This window comes from Urocampus carinirostris, chromosome 7 (assembly GCF_059441175.1).
Source record: "Urocampus carinirostris isolate Australia breed hairy pipefish chromosome 7, RoL_Ucar_1.0, whole genome shotgun sequence".
NCBI classification, from domain to species: domain Eukaryota; kingdom Metazoa; phylum Chordata; class Actinopteri; order Syngnathiformes; family Syngnathidae; genus Urocampus; species Urocampus carinirostris.
Genome location: NC_142355.1, coordinates 21,986,084 through 22,005,725, shown reverse-complemented (window position 1 = coordinate 22,005,725; position 19,642 = coordinate 21,986,084). Strand labels below are relative to the sequence as shown.

The 19,642-nt window shown below is 39.8% G+C and overlaps 2 protein-coding genes across 6 annotated transcripts in view; one reads left to right on the top strand and one right to left on the bottom strand.

Moving 5' to 3' along the window:
• The first annotated feature begins 496 nt into the window (after positions 1-496).
• Positions 497-11,966, top strand: slc24a1 (solute carrier family 24 member 1). 4 transcript variants are annotated; one of them, XM_088340156.1, is made up of 10 exons: positions 497-617; positions 3,947-5,169; positions 6,454-6,519; positions 6,696-6,807; positions 7,468-7,548; positions 7,615-7,703; positions 7,834-8,085; positions 8,156-8,245; positions 11,206-11,340; positions 11,449-11,966. In XM_088340156.1, the coding sequence occupies exons 2-10, from the start codon at positions 4,210-4,212 to the stop codon at positions 11,764-11,766; spliced, it is 2,103 nt and encodes a 700-aa protein (XP_088196282.1). In that variant the 5' UTR covers positions 497-617; positions 3,947-4,209; the 3' UTR covers positions 11,767-11,966. The 4 variants fall into 4 exon arrangements, with proteins under 4 accessions (XP_088196282.1, XP_088196283.1, XP_088196280.1 ...); XM_088340157.1 differs by having other exon boundaries at positions 11,206-11,372; XM_088340154.1 differs by having other exon boundaries at positions 7,615-7,760.
• A 3,985-nt stretch (positions 11,967-15,951) lies between these two features.
• Positions 15,952-19,642, bottom strand: part of dennd4a (DENN/MADD domain containing 4A) — a 37,680-nt gene continuing 33,989 nt past the window's right edge. For both annotated transcript variants that reach the window (XM_088340151.1, XM_088340153.1), the window contains 3 exons: positions 19,355-19,517; positions 19,212-19,276; positions 15,952-17,580 (listed from right to left, as the gene is read on the bottom strand). In XM_088340151.1, the coding sequence (XP_088196277.1) occupies positions 17,444-17,580; positions 19,212-19,276; positions 19,355-19,517 (365 nt within the window). In that variant the 3' untranslated portion in view covers positions 15,952-17,443. The remainder of the gene's footprint in view (positions 17,581-19,211; positions 19,277-19,354; positions 19,518-19,642) is intronic.

The window sequence follows — 19,642 nt, the reverse complement described above, 5'->3', positions numbered from 1 at the left end:
CATGTCCTAGTCCGGATTTAAATCCAATTGAGATGCTGTGGTGTACCCTTAAACGGGCAGTTCATACTAGAAAACCCTCTGATATGGCAGATTTTGTAAAAATTAGCAAAGAAGAGTGGGCCAAAATTCCTCCACAGCTTCATGAAAGACTTATTATCAATTAGCGTAAAGCTTTGATTTCTTTCGTCGCTGCCAAAGGTGGCCCAACCCGGTATTACTTTTTAACATAAGGCCATGTAGGTTTTGATGTTTTTGTGCCTTAATAAAAGGAATCTATGTTTGAAAAATGCATTTTGTATTTCCTTGGGTTATCTCTGTGTGATATTGAAATTGGTTTGATGATCTGAAACCTTTGTGATGGATACCTATGCAAAAACACAGAAATCAGGAAGGGGGCAAATACTTTTTCACGGTGGTGTAAGATGAGGTGTGCCTTGATGAGGTGAGAGTGAGACAATACGGTATAGTTAATCCTCTTAAAGCTTGCAGGTTCGTATTAGCTGTTATGCTGATCCGTTGTGAAGACGTGTCCTGCGTCCTACATAAACTCCTGGCCAGCCTGCAACTCAACCTGCTCAACTTCAGACAATTCAGCATTCTGTGACCCCGCCGTTCTAGTAAGTTTGCATCTTTCTACAAAGGCATCGTTGGTGTTGATTTAAAAAGTATGAAAATATGTCATTTCTGTGGTTACATGTGGCTATTTGGATCTTAGGTTTTTTGCCCAAATCAGTACTTAAGTGTTATGAAATGATAGAAATCACCTACTAGAAATTTTAAAGCCCCAGTGTGTAATATTTGACCAATAGAAGGCACTTTATTGTCTAATGAGATCGAAAACAGGTGCCAAGAGCAAACAACCCAGCAAGATGCCAGACAAACATGGCAGCGACTTCTAGGTAGGGATTCCACTATGTAAAAGAAATACAAATTTCTTGACCTCTAATTTTTTCTAATAAAAATTAACATTGGTGTGATAGTTCATGTATTTTTGCCTGGAATTAAAATTAATGTTTCTTTTTGTACTAAATGAAAGGTTTTTGTACCACTAGGAGGCACTAAATATTACACACTGTCCATTTGATAATTAATAATAAACCAAAAGCAGCAATACTTCTTTTTTCATGTAAATTCTACAAGATTGAATCAGACATTGAGGTCAAGCCCCACCTACATTGAACACCTTAAAACAGGGGTCTCGAACTCAATTTACTTGGCCAGCCAGGGTCTGGGTGAGTTAAGGCCGAATCGAATTTTCCATCAGAAAACCTCTGATAAAATAATTCGCCTAATTTCAAATATCTTCAAAAATTCTACAGACAATAAAATATAAAAATGGAAAAATGTATGATAAAAATATAAAAATGATTACATCCATCAATCAGTCATAAATTAATCCATAATTTCTGTAGGCTGCACTTACAGTACATTAACGGGATAGTGTGTATTATATGACAACCAGATGTCACTTAATTGTGCAGGACAACTGAAACTACAAACGAACTACAAAGCTAAAGGGGAAATACAAACTACAAAGACTCTAAGTTACCAAACTGACCTTTTTTTTTTTTAAATTTTATTGGCCAACCTTAAACAAGTTTTTTGGGTTTTGTGGGTACCCGTAGCAACAAGATGATGGACAATTATGTCAGATACCTATAGGTGAGGCTTGTGTAAAATAAATGCTAATTTCTTGACTTAAGAGTATTTAAAAATGTTTTTCCTTTATTTGTGTTTATTTTGCTTATAATTCAAATCAATGTTGTTTTCTTAATGAATGAACTGTTTTTACCACTAGGAGGTGATGAATAATACACAATTCCCCTTTAGGTCAAGCTTTGCCCACATTTGGCCAGGCCAAAAATATATTTGTTTTATATCAATTTCTGATTAGGAAGCACTTGAAATTGCTGACAACGAAAAGAAAGCAAAAAAATGTGAATCTTGCAATTAATCCAAAATGTCTGCATCAAAGTTAACCAAAATGGCAGGCTCCCATCGAGTTTCAGATAAGGCTCATTGAGGCTTTTGGAACCAGATACGTTTCTAGTTCAGCAAAAATCCAAATAAAGAGAGAAGACATCAATAGATTTTAAACTTGCAAGGAGAACAGGAGGTAACTGTACAAAAATCAGTAACGATGCCAAATTCCAAATCTGTTCTAAAAGTCTTCCCCTGAGCCCTATCTTTTGATTAAATCTTTTAGGGCACAACAAGCAGATCCACTCTAAAGGTTGTCGAAATAAAAAAACAACAATATGGTCCGATAGTAATAATGATGTAAATAATGCATAGTGGTTGAAATAATAAACAACAATGAGGAATAATAGCCAAAATAACAAACTAGCATTCTATGAAATCTCCTTTACAGGTGTCTGATTTTCTTTCTTCACCCTCTTTGGCAATTAGATTTATTCCTAACCAAAGCCAAAATTTCTGCGTTTTAACTTAAACCCAGATATATCAGTATATTAAAATAATTTTAAAAACGCAACTAACACATTTAGAAACTATATAAGTCAAGTCATGTTTATTTCTATAACCCTTAATCACAAAGAGTCTCAAAGGGCTGCACAGACCACAGATTATTGCAAACCACAGACTATTAGTACACCATCCCCTGATCTAAAACCTACATGAGGGCAGGGAAAAACTCAAAACCTCAACATGAGGAAAATGAAGAAACATTGAGAAGGGACCACAAATGAGGTAATCACCTTCTAGGATAACCAGGCTGCAACGAATGTTGCAATAACAAATAATGCACAGATATTGTCAACTGGAAATATAGGTCATTCATAAGCTAGAGAATAGAAGCATTTTTTAAACCTCAATTTAAACATTTCCACCGAGGTTGCAGATGGAATCTCAGACTGCAGAGCATTCCACAACACCAGGACCCGAATGTAGAACGCTTTCGAACTTGCGAATCTCTTCTTGGCTCTTGGGATCACTAGTAGACCAGCATTTTCAGAGCGAAGGCTCCGGACCGGAACATATGGGGAAATTAAATCTACAAAACTGTTTGAAAGAAATGTACGCCCCCACCTCAAAGGCAAGCAATTTAAAAACACTTTGACCGCACAGAAATGAATACACTTTCTGTTTTTGTTTATAGTTTTTGGATGGCACAAAACTTTAAAGAATTAATAAAAAAAAAAATCTAAATAAAAAACCCCAAACCTAGGTAAATCTATGGATAACTTTTTAAATGTAAATGGTCTGCATTTATGTAGCGCTTTTCAAGTCTATGAAGACCTCCCAAAGTGCTTTACAATGTGCTTCACACTTACCCATTCACACACACTCACATACCGATAATATTGCCAGCCAAGCAAGGCAACTACCTACTTATCAAGGACATTAGGGATTCAATGTCTTGTCCAAGGACATCATTGCAAAAAACTGACCTTATTAATACATTTTAACAATGTGAGCAATTACTTTTCACAAAATTTAAAGCTGGGGTGCGTCATTGGAGGTGTCCTTAAAACAGTTAAATGTTAAATATTTCCTCTATGGTGTAAAAGTAGTTTGTTGGCCTTGGGAGGGATGGGCGTCACCAGGCTGTACTTGCCCAAGACACACCACAATGTGTGGTGCCCCCACGACCCTAGTGGTTAAGAGATCCACCCACTCAACAGCCCTTTGAGACTTCTTGTGATTAATGGCAGTACAAGTAAACTTTACTTGACGTCCTTAATCAGGGGCCGGCTCCCATACAAACACATGCGACTGTGTACAGTAAACAATGCGATGATAGTCCTACCCGACCGAAGTGTCCAAACACGTGTCGCTGGGAGTCATTGGTTGACCAAACCCACCAATGACAACGTCTAATGCCGAGCGCCAAACAGGGAGGTAATGGGTTCCAATTTTGTAAGTCTTAAGGTGTCTGATATTAAAAAACAGAATAAACCAATGTGTTTTTTTTTTAACTTCCTAGGAGGCGTTTTGTGGAGAAGTTGCACCTAGAACCTCTACACATTATAGATCTGGACTTTGGACTTAGGTTTCACCTATACAACTCGTTCATGAGAAGAAAAACTTTAATGCGTTAAGTAGGATTTTTGGTATTATAGTGGCCTAATGTAAAATGTAAATCATTGAAGAAATGTGTAATCCCGTCAGTCCTGTTTATTTGGAGCCGGACTGTCTCACCATACCCTAATGCATCAGAATCCAGAATAGGTCTCGTGATCTGGGATTATGCATTGCCTGAGAAGGAAACGACTGCAGTTGGGGCGAGTCTTATTCCTCCTAGCCGGGGTTTTCACCTGCACATTGTACCAGCTGAGTATCACTGGCGGACCCTTCAAGCAGTCGTCAACGCTTCAGGTTGGGGACGCTTTCACTGAAGGCTCAGCTGGGTGGGTGGAGGATGTGACGGCCAGGGGTCGGCAGGAGCAGAGAAACCGAACGACGCGGGCGACCCCTACCAATTCCAGCGTAGATCGTAACATCACCACTGCATCTCCTCTATCGGTGACCTCGAAGAAGACGACGGTGCATTGCATCTATGTCCTACCTGAACCTAAGGAAGAGGTCCCCACCCCATCTTCTCCCAGTGAAGGGCCTCACATTAAAGGCGAATACCCCAAAGATCTATTCTCGGTGGAGGAGCGAAGACGTGGCTGGGTGGTCCTGCACATCACCGGGATGATGTACATGTTTGTGTCGCTGGCTATCGTATGCGACGAGTTCTTCGTTCCTGCACTTGGGGTCATCATTGACAAATTGGAAATATCCGATGATGTGGCTGGAGCAACCTTCATGGCAGCCGGGGGATCGGCCCCGGAACTCTTTACCTCCTTGATTGGGGTCTTTATAGCCCACAGTAACGTCGGCATCGGGACCATCGTGGGTTCTGCCGTTTTCAACATCCTCTTTGTGATTGGCATGTGCGCACTCTTCTCCCGGGAGGTTCTCCATCTCACTTGGTGGCCTCTCTTCAGAGACGTCTCCTTCTACATTTTGGACCTGATCTTGCTCATTATTTTCTTCCTGGACAATGTCATCATGTGGTGGGAGAGTATGACACTGGTGGCCAGCTACACCATCTATGTTGTCTTCATGAAGTTTAATGGTCAGTTAGAACGCATGTGCAAATCACAGCTTTACAAACACAAGAGTATTGTCCGGATCATTACTGATGAGGAGATACAAACGGTAAGAAGGACTTTTGTCTTATCTTAGACTTGACGAGACCACATTTTACATATATCCCTCCACGTCAGTGATCTGCGGTAAAGTTTGCATTTGGTGATGCACAATCAGATTTAAAAAAAGGAACCTACTGTATATCTTATTCATTTGACTGGCAGAGCTAGAAAGAAACTGTAGCATAGAAAACCAATGAAGACTATATGCTGTTCCTTTTGAATAAAAACATCAATTATAGATAAAAAATACTATTTCAAATGAAGAATACTTGATGGCTTGACACGGCGACCCAACTGAAGATGAACGGTGCAGATAATGGATGGATGGATGGATGGCTTGACATGTTAATAAAAGTACAAAAGAAGTTCCAAAAAATTGTTAAGTCAAGTAAGAAAGGTGTTGCTGTTGGTGGAGAGGATCCAAACGCTAATACAAGCGTCAAATTGACCGTTTCATTGGGATAAGGGAATTAACAAAAACTTATCTGCGGGGGGAGGAAATGAAGTAACGGCAACAAACACGGGGTCCCCAAAAAATCAAGGCTGTATAAATATACAAAAGAGTCTATAGTCACAGACAGTCAAGGGTTCAGAGAAGCCGCACGGACAGGCAGAAATGTCAACGATCTGACACTGGGCATCTCTTTGTGCTGTTCTTATATGGAGGAGTTTACTGAACACCAGATGCGCCTAATCAGGTAATTACCCTGGTGTGCTGGGACCTCACAAAATAACAACACTAAATAAATATAACCCTTTTGAAAATGTTTTATTCCCATGATGCCTCCTTGACTGCACGTAATTGATTCCTATGTCCTGTTCAGCATATTGATCTTGTGAGTTAAGCCACCCGATTATTTAAATTTTGTAGCTTGCTGTCATGTGTAGTAGAAGTAGTGCTATCAACTGCAATATCAATCATTGAGAATCATTGTCTTTGGAGCTGTAAAATGAATTCTTCAACAATAATCTTTGCTTGTCGTGCCGTAGACAGAATTTTTCATCATTGAGAATATTCTCCAGTAGGGTTGTTGACAGAATCATCCGCCAATCTTCTTAGCTTTTGCACATCGTGGTCATTAAATATGGGATTGTTTTGGGAAAAGAAGAACTGTTGGGAAATCTATGGGGACCTCACAGTGGTTATTACTCAGGTCCCAAATATCTTCCGAGAAATGAAAAATGGGGGCGTCATCCCTGCAAAAGAAAGAAATGTCAAGAGCAGCATGTGCAAAACAGTAATTGCAATACAGATAAAAACAATGTTTAATCAAAATATTGATGCTCACAGACCAAGGTCAATGCTGAGGGTGATGATGACCCCCCTCCTACTCCAGATGACAGGAATCGGTTAAAGGTAAAAGCAAAAGCAGAATTGTTCTTCTATTCCAATTATTTCTTGTCTTGTTTGAAAACTGACCTCCTTCCTTGGTTTACATGATGATTGCTACCATGACAACAAGAAACCTCTGTCAGCTTACTCGGGATTCTTGTCACTCCCATTTCACATTATTGGTCTTGTTTCCCCTGTAGCAGCTGAAGCCATCCCTTCAACGTGGTGGAAGTTCAGCTTCTTTGCACAATAGCACCATGAGAAACACCATTTTTCAACTCATGATACATACTTTGGACCCTTTGGGGGAAGGTGAGGTTGTAAGGTTGTATTGCTTTTGTGCAATCGCAAATCACTGAATGCAACCACGTCTCTTGAACCACAAGAAACCTACAGTCTATCTTTAGTAACGAATTCCAAATCCTTTACGTGGACAATCTGACATAAGTACGGACAGGCGGCTGTGTGTGGTAACGCGGGAAAGGAACCGCCCGGTATTGGCAGGTAGCAATGCTGACTGGCATCAACGCAAACTTATGATGGAGGTCTCGCTTTTGCCTCTACCCACTGCGTCTTCACTGCTTGTCCCCGTGAATACTGAGGCATAAAATCGTAGCTCATGCACAAGTGATCATGACGTCACACACTGCAACACTGCCGCTGGGGCATACCATTGTTTAATTGGGGGAGTTTACGCTCTCTCACCCAGACACCTTGCCTAAACCGTTGTCTCTTACAAAGCTTATTTAGAGCCGAAAAAAACGAAACAAAATTTTATACTGATTTTTTTAAATACAAAATTTGGGGTGCACGTTTTATAGGTGTGCGCGCTATACATGAATAAATACGGTATTTACTTAGCAGGATGTGCGATAAAATCAATAGGAAATGAACAGAAAATGTTCCAATGGTAGCTTCTAAACCAAGTCATGGCATGCAGATGTTTCTTTTTAATGATGTGAACACTTGCAGGTAAATTCAAGGACAAGGCTGAGAGTCTGAATAATGTGGTGAAACGAAAGACTGACGGTCAAATTGCAGCAAATAGTGAAGGTAAAACACAATAGGTAAACTATCTGTCCTGATTAGCATCTCACAGACATCTGACGTCTTTGTTAGATGAAGACGGCGAAAAGGAGCAGGCCAAAGAGGACAAAGCTGGTCCTGCGTCCGAAAACGAGCAAAAGGAAACCCCCGACGATGAGAAGGTACTCCCCACTGTGCATGTCAAAAAGCCCAGAAGTCAATCTTTGATACCTTTCTACGTAAGGTTAACGCGAACGCTCTCAAATTCATGCTCGTGTCCGGTACTGTAGTCTTCTTATTGTAACGCCACAGGAGGACCAACCCGCAGGGGAGGACGGGTCCGGCTGCGACGGGGAGGACAGCAGAGACTCCAGCGACGATTCCAGTGACGACGATTCCAGTGACAACGATTCCAGTGACGACAACTCCAGTGAAGAGGGGGAAAAGGAAGAAGAACCTCTTTCCTTAGAGTGGCCCGTCACTCAACGCAAGCAAGTCACGTTCCTCTTGCTGCTGCCGATCATCTTTCCACTCTGGCTTACCGTCCCTGACGTGCGCAGACAGGTCACTGCATTTAAATGCTTCAACGATTACATATAAATCACATCAAATGCGGATTTTTGTTTTCTGACAGAGTTCCAGAAAATTTTTCGTGGTCACTTTCCTGGGATCTATCATGTGGATCGCCATCTTCTCTTACCTTATGGTGTGGTGGGCACATCAGGTCATTGCAATTTTTCTAAACACCCAGAATTATTCATTTTTATTAAGTGATACAATTAGGCCCCCAAAGTGAATAAGAAGTTGAAATGTGAAGGGGTACGTCCCAAAATGTAATAAAAGTAACTGCAAGTGTCGATGAAGTTCTCCAAAATCAACAGGAAGTGCTTTTAACTAACAGGAAGTGCAGCAGAAAGAACAGAAAATTACCTAGAAATGCTCCGAACTAAGGGCAGCTCAGCAGATGAGTGGTTAGCACATCCGTGGCACAGTTCTGAGGTCATGGAATCAAATCCAGGTACCAGCCTTCCTGTGCAGAGTTTGCATGTTCTCCCTGTGCTTGCGTGGGTTTCCTCCGGGCACTCTGGTTTACTCCCACATTCCAAAAACAGGCATGCCGAGTTAATTGGCCGGTCCAAATTGTCCCTAGTTATGAATAAGCGAGTGAGTTAACTGTCTCTGTGTGCCCTGCGACTGGCTGGCAACCAGTTCAGGGTGTCCCCTGCCCACTGCCAGAAGACGGCTGGGATAGGCTCCAATACCCCCACCACCCTACTGAGGATAAGCGGTGCAGATAATGAATGGATGAATGGCTGCTCCAAACTAAATACCCCTAATTAAATATGAAATGATCCTGTTGTGCCCCAAAATCAACAGAAAATGCGCAAAAATCAACAGGAAGTTTCACATAATGATCCATACTAAATTGGAAATACCTCAAATTGAAAGAGAACTTACTCCAAAAACCTACCAGGAAGTGCAATAAAATAATAGGAAATGAACAGAAAATTTTCCAAACTAAATTTCCATCAACCTAAAATGAAAAGGATGTGATCCTGTTGTCCCCTACACTAACAAGAAGTCCCTAAAACCGAACAAGAAATGCACTAAAATAAACGGAGTGACCTATATACTGTATAATCAAACTCAATTGAAAACCCCCAAATCAACGGCAAGTGCCTTGAACTTTATATAAAGTCTAGTAAAATAAAAAGTAAATGATTTAGAAATGATCCAAAGTAAATTGGAAATCCTCCAAAATAAAGAGGTAAACCTAGACTCACTCAAAAAAACTAATAGGAAGTACCTGCAAATTGACAGGAAGCTGCCAAAGAAAACCCTCCCAAATTAATGAAGGGGCACAAATTTCACATGGATGTACCCCAACTTCCTAAGAATTTATCAAGGAGTAATCCAGAAAGCCCCCAAAATTGAGGGCCCTCAATTTGACAGGAAGTCTACCAAAATAACCTTATGATGGGAAGTGTCCCAAATTGAACTCAAAGTACCAGTTTGTGTCCCAAAATTCATCAGGAAAGGAACTGGAAGTGATCCTATTAATAATTTAATGACCCACAAAGCTCCCAAATTAAACAGGGAGCAATCCAGATCGGCCTCGACCTTCACAGAAGGTCACAGGTAATCACATCAAAATTAATGGGGAGTGGCCCAAATTTACCTGGAAGAGATGTGCTTTAAAATAAACAAAAACTTTCAGCTAACGAACTGGGCGTAAGACCAAAAAAAGAGAGAAAGAAAACACCAGGTGGCCCAGAAAGCTTTCCAACTTCAACAGGAAGTGAACCCGAGTTGGTTTAAAGTCATCAAATCAATCAACAAGAATTCACTTAGAATGAACAAAGGAATGGGAAATGCTCCAAGTGGAAATGGGAGTGACCCTGATGTGCTGCTCTAAAATCCCCAGGAAGAGCCCCGTAAAGGCTCCAGAGTTAATTGGAAATCACCCAAATTGAGAGGAACGTCTCCTAAAACAAACAAACGGGAAGTCACTCTGAATAATGCCCACAGTATTATAACATGCCTTAATTGACCTTAAAGTGGCATTGAAATACAAAAAAAAAGCACCCAAAAGGTTCCTGATTTGAAAAGAAAGTGTTTTAAGGATAGTAGGAACTCGTTATTGTCACGGTTGCCATGGCGCCCAATTGGCCCCGCCCGTGTGACCCCAGCTGCGGCTCATTGACAGATTGCTTTCTGTCTATTTAAGCTCAGTGCTCTCATTTTTCCTTTGTCAGTCCGTCAACGAACTTATGCCCTGAAAGACGTGGGTTTCGACTCGGTCCTGTTCCTGTTGGTATTTCCTGTCTTGTTCCCATTTATTTTGTCCTGTTGGATTTCGGTTTCCAGTTTTGTTTTCGTCTATTTTTGTCCTGTTCATTATTTTCTCCAGTTTTCGTTCACGTCTGGTTTGTCCTGTCTATTTTCGATATCCTGTTTCATTATCTATCCTGTCTGTCCCATCCTGTTTGGTATTGACCCCATCTGTCCGATATCAACTCGGGCAATTGGTATCGATCTCGTCGGCCTCTGGCTTCCTATCATGATTTCACGCCAGACTGCTGCCTAACGTGCATGACTCCCCATTTCCCGTAAAGTAAAAGGCTAGTGTGAGTAGCGTCACGCGTTTAGGTCCTGATCCTGTTCTGGTTCATGACAGTTATGTCCTCAAACACAGAATTGAAAGCCCATCATTCAGGGGTCATTAATCTTTTCGAAGCCGAGGTACATTTTATTTTAACTGATTAGCGTGAACGGCTACAAGTTTAGGATGCGTTTAGAAAATAACCACCTATCATGTTATTATTAGGTTGTTACTATGTTATTATTGTGTTATTTCCATGTGTAATTGATTATAAGACAATTTGAAATAAAACCACTCAAGCACCTGCCTTGTAGAACGGGGCTGTAAGTGATTTACATATATAAATCACAGGCTGAATTTAAAAAAGACAGTGGTCATGTCATTGATTTCTCATGCCAGTTAGAAAACACATTTTCTTCGCGATCACGGTGGGTCATTGCCGGTGTGCTATTTCAGAACCGGTCATGAGCAATTTAGATGTTCCAAGAGGGTTATATAGTGGTCGTGGGCTCTATAACTGCTCAAGATGATCCACTTTATCATAACGTTACTTGTGATTTACCTTTGGTTTCTCTGTCCAGGTGGGCGAGACCATCGGAATCTCAGAGGAGATTATGGGCCTGACTATCCTTGCTGCCGGGACGTCCATCCCTGACCTCATCACTAGCGTGATCGTGGCCCGTAAAGGACTTGGCGACATGGCCGTGTCCAGTTCGGTGGGCAGCAATATTTTTGACATCACTGTTGGGTGCGTTTTAGTCCTCTCAGCTCTTATGCGTTCTGCAATCCATTTTTATTTCGTTCATTTTGTTTTGCATGTTAAGTCTCCCGCTGCCCTGGCTGATGTACTCGGCTATCCACGGTTTTGTTCCTGTGGCGGTCAGCAGCAACGGTCTGTTCTGCGCTATCGTGCTGCTCTTCCTCATGCTCCTCTTTGTCATCATCTCCATCGCGTCGTGCAAGTGGAAGATGAACAAAGCTTTGGGCTTCACCATGTTTGTGCTCTACTTCATTTTCCTGGTGCTAAGCGTCATGCTGGAGGATCGCATCATCGTCTGTCCCGTCTCCATCTGAAGGTCTCGAGACTCTGCTACGGAATCCTAACCCTAGGCGGTCACACTTCCTCAGTATGGCGCACATAATTATTGAACATTGGGTGACATGAATGTGTTGAGGTGGCAGCTCCTGTTTGCACTGGAAGTCTTCGTTTGCATATTACATCTGTCATTTGTGATCATAAAAACAAACGGTGAAGCAGCACTTAAAAATGCATGATAGTTTTGATGATTTTACAAATTGTTGAATAAAATTGTTGTCTAAGTTAAAAACCTTAAAGCTTTAACTTTGAGTGACTACTTTTCCACGTTTTTTCAAAGTAGAGATGACTGAGTTGAAGCTTAATTTTTAACCTGGAAGTAGGTAGCGAATCACATTGCATGGCAGTTGTACACCGAGCTTAAATATTAGCGTGTGAATTTTACCAAATTACCACAGAGGTAGCATCCATATCAAACTTGCGTGGACCGCACTAACATTACCGTAAATTCCGGACTATAGAGCGCACCTGATTATAAGCCGCACCCACCACATTTTAAGAGGAAAACCGATTTTGTACTTACACAAGCCGCACCCGTATATAAGCCGCATGCGCCCATATTAAAAAAATGTAACACAAAATTAACCCAAACCCGACTTTAAGTCCCGCAATTGAAACTGAATGTCCTTCATAAAAGTACACAGTCCAAAAATCACAGCCAGCAAAATGAACGGAAAATGATACTAGTACTTAAGGTTTGATGCAGACCTGCAGAGTCTGGGTCCCGTTGAAAGTAATCCAAGGAAAAAAGTTTATATTTCCAAAGGTAAGGGTGGGAAGAATATATATCCGCTATTGTCCGCCGCGTCCACAAACACTCACCTTTACCGGTCCCCACTTCCAGTCAGTCCGCATTTTTTTCGCCCCCTTCTTTTTTATCCGCCCGTGCAAAACATATCAGAATAAGTGTCTAAAATAAATACATTACAAAAATATACAGTTGCAAATACATATTATACATGGTTACACATATTTGCAAAGAACGATGGTACACCGAGAGAGTTTTCAAAGCTTTAATAATAATAATATAACGTGCTTCGATTTGCTTTCGCTTTTAATATAGGTGTACGAAGTGCTTTAGCCCATATTTTTATTTTTACACGTTTATGTTAGCGTAATATTTCGTACAGAAGATTACAATTACGTGAACGTACGATTAGCCTGGGTTAGCTTTATGTTAACGTTAAACATTTAACGTAAACATTCAGGGTGTTGGAACGGATTAAAACAATTTACATTATTTTTAATGGGAAAAATGATTTCGGTGATCGAACGAATCGGTTTTCGAACAGGGTTCTGGAACGGATTATGGTCGAGAACCGAGGTTCCACTGTATGCACAAGCCAAGAAGTTTCAGTCTTCCTCGACGCGTATATTCCACCGGTCTAAGTCTTACTTTTTGTACTCGAGCGCCGTTGGCGGCCATAAGAAAAATTACATAAATTGGCCGCATCACTGAATAAGCCGCTGGGTTGAAAGTTTGGGAAAAAAGTAGAGGCTTATAGTCCGGAATTTACGGTACGTGAATATATGTAGTTCACAAACATTTCCTTCTTGGGCTCGATTGTTGTTGCCACTGTTTTTGACTTTTCCTTATCACAAACTTTCTTGGGATCCATTATTATGGGAAAAAAGGCAATACATCACTCTAAATAACAATAAAATGAAATGTGGTCTATCTCAAACAATAATCGGGGCAGGCAAAAATTGACTGAATAGGAGGAAGAAAAGGGGAGAATTAAGACGCGGCACGGCTGGGGGCTATTCTGGACGCAAGATTAAGGCTGGGATACGGGGTACAGGTGGAGCAGCCGAGTCGGCGAGCTTGTCTGATTTATAGAAAGAGCCTGATTTGGGTGGCTCTGCTTTTCTTGTGTTAATTTTGTTTGTAAATAAGCCGACCAGCTTATTTCAGTACTGTATTGTGTGATGAAGTTCAAAATTTAGCTGTTTAAGTGTTCATATTATGGATGGAGGGCCCAAACTATCGTCTTACAGGCCGTAAATTTCCCATGGGCCATGAGTTTGAGACGTATGACAAATGTGAGAACATATTGTTTATGAGTTAGAATATAATGTCAGGGCATTTCCGATGACTGTAAGATAATTTGTGTACCGACATTGCGAGAAGTTTGTGGAATTATAGATTATTCTATGATATGACAGTATGACAGAGGACTCAAGAGTGTTTTGTACTCAACGTAAGAAGATTTTAATAAGGTGAAAATACATTTTATGAAGTGATAAGCGTGAAAGCAAATCATTGTTCAGGTCCCTTGAGTCGAGCATTTTGAATGTAAAATAATCAGATCATTTAAAATGTCCGTGTGTTTTTATTTCAAAATAAGCGCATGGAACAGATCCACTTTTTCGTTTGTTCAATATAAACGAATGTCCGCCTCACAAATGTGAGTAACAAACCTTGACACAAAAAAGTACAAAGACAGGTTCTGACGTGACAAGCTGAAATGAAAGGACATTGTGTATTATTTAGCGCCTCCTAGCGGTAAAAGGCTACATTCATTAAATAAAAAATATTGATTCGAATAATACGTACAAATACATGAACTATCAGATAAACATGTATTTTTTAAAAATACATGTAAGTCGAAAAAGTTGCATTTAATTTACACATGGTGGTGCTCACGTAGAGGGAGCTGACATGATTGTCCCGCTACTACGGGTACCCACAAGAACCAAACAAACCTGCGAAAGACAGAGCAGAAAAATGAATAAAAATGGTGGGGTTTGGTCACTTTGGATCTCCGTAGTTTGTATTCTTCCGGGTGCTTTTTAGCGCTCGTTTTTAGTTGCACTACACAAAACAGTGGGCAAATATTACACAGTGTCCCTTTAAGGAAGTGATACAGAATTAGGGCAGGGTACAACTACAACAATACACACAAAAATGAAGCCCTGTGCAAAAAAACGAATTGATCTTCACATTTGAATTGAAGCAGCTCATTTTCTCTGAAACAAAACCCACAAAATACATCAAAATCTGTACATAATTTTTGTTCATTTACTGTCACGATATCGACAAACGAGATTGTGAATACTTCATCTGAAATGTTTGATAAAAAAAAAAGGTTTTCACGTATTTTGATTGTACTGTACCGAGGGAATGTATCTGTAGTGGTCCCTTACAACATCTTACACAACAAATCTCACTTGAAAAGAGTAAAGTATTGCTTTAAAAAGTATACAGATCATATACGAAATTTCCCTTCTGTTTTTTGTTTTTTGGTACATTGTATAAAAATACACAAACCTTGTGCACATTAATTCATCTAGGGCTCCCTTCTTAACTTGGAAATCACGTTTTTAATCATTAATATTAGTTTAGCACATTCAGTGCCATTGACGGATATTGACGTCCAAACTTGGTTTCCCGTTTGAGTGAGTTGGCAGTGAATGAGTTAGTGTCTTGAGATATTGAAAGTGTACGTGGTGAGGACGAGGAAGGATGTGTTTTGCGTTTGGTAAATCTCTATGTGTTACGGTAACGTGCAGTCAGGTGAGGCAGGTGAGGCTGTGCCTCATCATGGAAATTAAAATTAAAAAAAAGAATTAAAATGTTATATTTATTCAGCTTTAAAGTAAAGATGCTCCCCTACTTATGAACATTCGACTTACGAAAAACGGTAGATATGAGCATTTTTTTTCTGGATGTTGAAACATATCCGGACATTGCTGTAAATTAGATTTTGTATTGTTTGCACCCTTTTCTGAGTACAGGGCATTACTGTAGTGCTTCTTTTCGCCGCTACCGGCGCTGTGAGAGGTTACTGTTTAATATCTCGTGCATCCATTCAATATGGTTAGTGTAAAGTGTTAAGAAGAGGTGAGAAGTTTCTTTTGAAATGTAAGTGGAATAAGAAAGCTTGATGCGGTTGAGAAAATGGTTGGATCGCTTTTCTTTTGGCCACTTTTTACCACGGAGGAGGAAGTCGCCTAACTTTTCCAAAAGTAAGTTAAACTCAACTTCATTTATCTTTATTTTTATAGTCAAGTCAAGTCATGTTTATATGTGACGCCCTTAATCACAAGGAGTCTCAAAGGGCTGCACAGACCGCAGAATGTCAACGCCTAATGTTTAGCTTTGTTTTTCAGGACTATGCTTTATCATTCAGCCTGCTTTGTAACGTTATAGAGCATATTATTTTATTAAACCTTTATTTTTCAGTTTCAAAACAATACAGGTTATTCATATAAGCCCTAAACATACTTATATAAACCCTAAACATCCATTCCATACAAAACATAGCACTGAAGCCACTTACGAACAAATTCAACTTATGAACGATCGTCCGGAACGTATCTCGTTCGTAAGTAGGGCAGCGTCTGTATTTAATTTAACTTCACTTTTTTTTCTAATTTTCTTTTTCAAAGTAACTGAATTTTAACAATATATTATGATTATTGAGTACTTAATACGTATTACTGTGTTGAATGTCTGCTGATGCAGATTGAGGCACGCCATTCTCTTGCCTCTTGACAAAGGGCGATTGTGAGACCAAGAATTCCGATTTGGTGCACACCTCAGCCCAAAATAATATTGATATTCTTAGAAAGCTAACAGAAAGTCAAGGCATCCAATAATTACATTACATTATTATTATCATTATTAATAAAATTAGTCTGCACATATAATCGTGTTGAGCATCCGCAAACGCAGACTGAGGCATGTAATTCTCTTGCCTCATGGTAGAGGGCGATAGTGGTACCAAGGATTCCGATTTGGCGCACACCACAGCCCCAAACAATAGAATAAGTAATAGTAGTAGCAGGCTAACAGCAAGTCAAGCCATTCCGTAATTTCTTTCACGTTGCATTGACTTTTTCATAATGGAGGATTACTTATTTATTAATACTTTTATTTGATAAGAGCAGTATGTAAAATAATACTTTGCTAAGCAACTGCAGAGTGATGCATGCAACTTTCTTGCCTCGTGTTAGAGGGCGATAGTGAAACCAAGGATTCTGATTTGGTACAAACCTCAGCCCCAAACAACAGAATTAGTAATGGTATTAGCAAGCTTGGTGCTTGGAGTTCATTCATAATGAAGGATTATCTATTTCTTGATGCTTTTATTCAAAAAGAGCAGTATTTAAGATATTACTGTGCTGAGCGTTTGCAGAGTAAGTTTCACAAATCTTTTGCCGTATAGGAGAGGGCAATAGTTAGGATTGCCTACTGTATCTTTTGATAAAATATCAACACAAAGGCTTCACTTGAGTTAAGGTAAGACAATAAAACATGTTTACATATTGCTTTCCCGCACTACCGATGCTGAATAAGAAGTAAGTTCATTTCTTTAGAAATCTGACTGTGCCTCACCAGACACGAACCTCACCGCACGTCACTGATGTGTTAGACACAAAAACGCTAATAAGATATTTTGTTCAGTGGCCTTAATCACGTCTTTGACAACTAGACAGACTCAAACTGAAAGTGCTTTAAAACAGTCTCAAGACGGGTCGCCAGGACCGCAAATTCATACAAAAGTCCTATTACTGTACAAACAAATGACTACTACAAGTTATAGTGAAAACACAGTGAAATGTCCTCAAGATTTACTCACTGCTCTGTACCTCCCGGCGCTTAACAGTAAATACATGTCAGCATGGCAGTTGAGTTGAAGAGTCTATAATCCTCTTGTGCTTGGGAAGAGCTCAGGTGAGCCGGTCCTGAGTCTGAAGTTCCAAAACTGGCATGTGCTTCACAAAGTTGGCTCTCCGAAAGTCTTCCTGCACTCCATGACTCCCGCTCCAGGGGGGCGGTCACAATTGTGTGTCAGTTTGACCTGGCTTGGTGTGAGGCGGTCGTAGGCCAGTTTGTACTCGCGGTCGAAAGCATCTGCAAGAGAAATAGCATCAGTCCAGAGAGTGCTACTCTCTCACACAGGTCTTGCTTCACTTTAAGCTAGATTATTGTATGGTTTGTGGCCAGTAGCTAACATGCTGTATAACCAGCCTGTTTTGCGAGCTCAATCATACAAAAATAAAACGGTTACTTTTTTAGCCTTAACAAGTAATAATAATACCAAGAAGAATAACTCTTAAACCTTCAGATATACTAATAAACATAAACCTCCAAAATTACTCAAAGCGCTGTCCGGAATTAAATCATCATTGCAGCCTCAGTCAGGCTGGTTATGTGGCACGTGTATTTCTTAGACGCGCTTACATGAACTCATCATCATCTTTTTTGAGGGTTTGGGTTGGCGTTTGGAATATATTTGAAACAGTCTTTTTCTTACTTTCACCATTTTCATGCTACAGTAACAGAAAACAGCGAGCATGAGCATGAAATCCCTCTTTGCCCCCCTGCCTCTTTTCCCAACAGTTTAACGTGTTCCGCAACCAGAACACCTTTGGCCCAAGTACGATAAAAGCAGATAGGTGCGGTGGAATGTTTTTATAAAGGCTCTTTGAACTCCATCAGGCATTGTCAACACGTACTTAATAGATACAATTTTCTACTTTCAATTTTTTTATCAACACCTCAAATGGCGCAGCCCACTTTTGATGAGTAATTAAAAAACAACATCCAACTAAAGTGGTGAGTATAATTAGTATTACTAATGAATAAAATAATAAAATCTTAAAATAACTTTGTTTTCTTCATGTTTTAAGTAAATGGCTTCATTTGATTGGTAAAAGTACCATTGATTTTAAATCCCTTCCACAAAGATATAGCAATCAAAACAGACAGCATAGTTTTAAAAGAGTTTCTGCACACGAGAGTGTTAAATGTACAAGTTTACAAGTGTCGTTTTTATTTAACTGAACTGGTTTTGAAACAAGCCTGAACCTATATAGTGTTAAATATCTATAAGAGTCAGTGTATTTACCAAAAAATGCTACATCAACATGTGGAAACATGTTTTCAGGAGTTAAACTAACACTGGTGATTTTTCTGTGCCTTACTAATTTGTTTGTTTTAATTGAAATACAAAATTAAATACTTTATTTATTGTTAAACATCAGACCAAACACACTGGTTTTGCAGTTTTTTTCCATGAAAACAAAAGTAGAAGTAAAAATCGAGTTTTTTGACACAATTACTCAGGTAAATATAAAACACGCTATAAATAATATAAAAGAACACACTTTTGCTTAGCTTTTTGGTTGTTAGGCTGAGCTTGTTTTTATTTTTCAAAATACCGGTATTTATACTGCACAATTCTGTCAAAAAACCTTCTAAAGCCATCGAGGTAAATGTTTGGATGACCTAGGTGAAGTGGGCTCAGTAGACTTGGCGAAGTTTAAGGAAACTACAAACAAACTAAAACTACAAAAGCCACTTAAACGAAGAAAGGGAGTGACGACTAAATTTTGATATTTATACTCTTTTATCTTAGCTTTGTTGACAACCCAACTATGCAGTTTTCTTTCTGAAAGGCAGTTCTATTTGACTTTTTAGATTTACGTAGAACACTACGTTTATTGAGTTATTTTTTCATGTTGACATGTTTTTCTACTTACTTATATTGATGTTGCTCTTTCCCAAAGACACCAGAGTGAGGAACAATAAATCTCTGTACAAGCTCCTAGAGGGGAAAACCACATGCAAACGTTAGTCGCTTCTCACCGCTGCTCGACTCCAAAACAAACGTGAAACTCCTCACCTCTGTCTTTTAAAACCCAACTCAGGACCAAGCAGTTGAATGATTTGGCTCATGGGCTGGTAGATTTCGCTCTTTTTGATGCTTCTCACTAAACTTTGAAGCAGCTCCACGGTGAAAAGTTGCCCTTCCTCGCAGAGGCCTGAGCGGACCAGCGAGTTGGCACCTGCGACAAAAGCGAAATACATTTTTACTTGTTTGCATCCATAACAAACCTGAGCCTTTCAACTAAAACCCTGCTAAAAATGTCCTTCCAAAATTCAAATATGTGTAGGGATTTTTTTAGCTTTC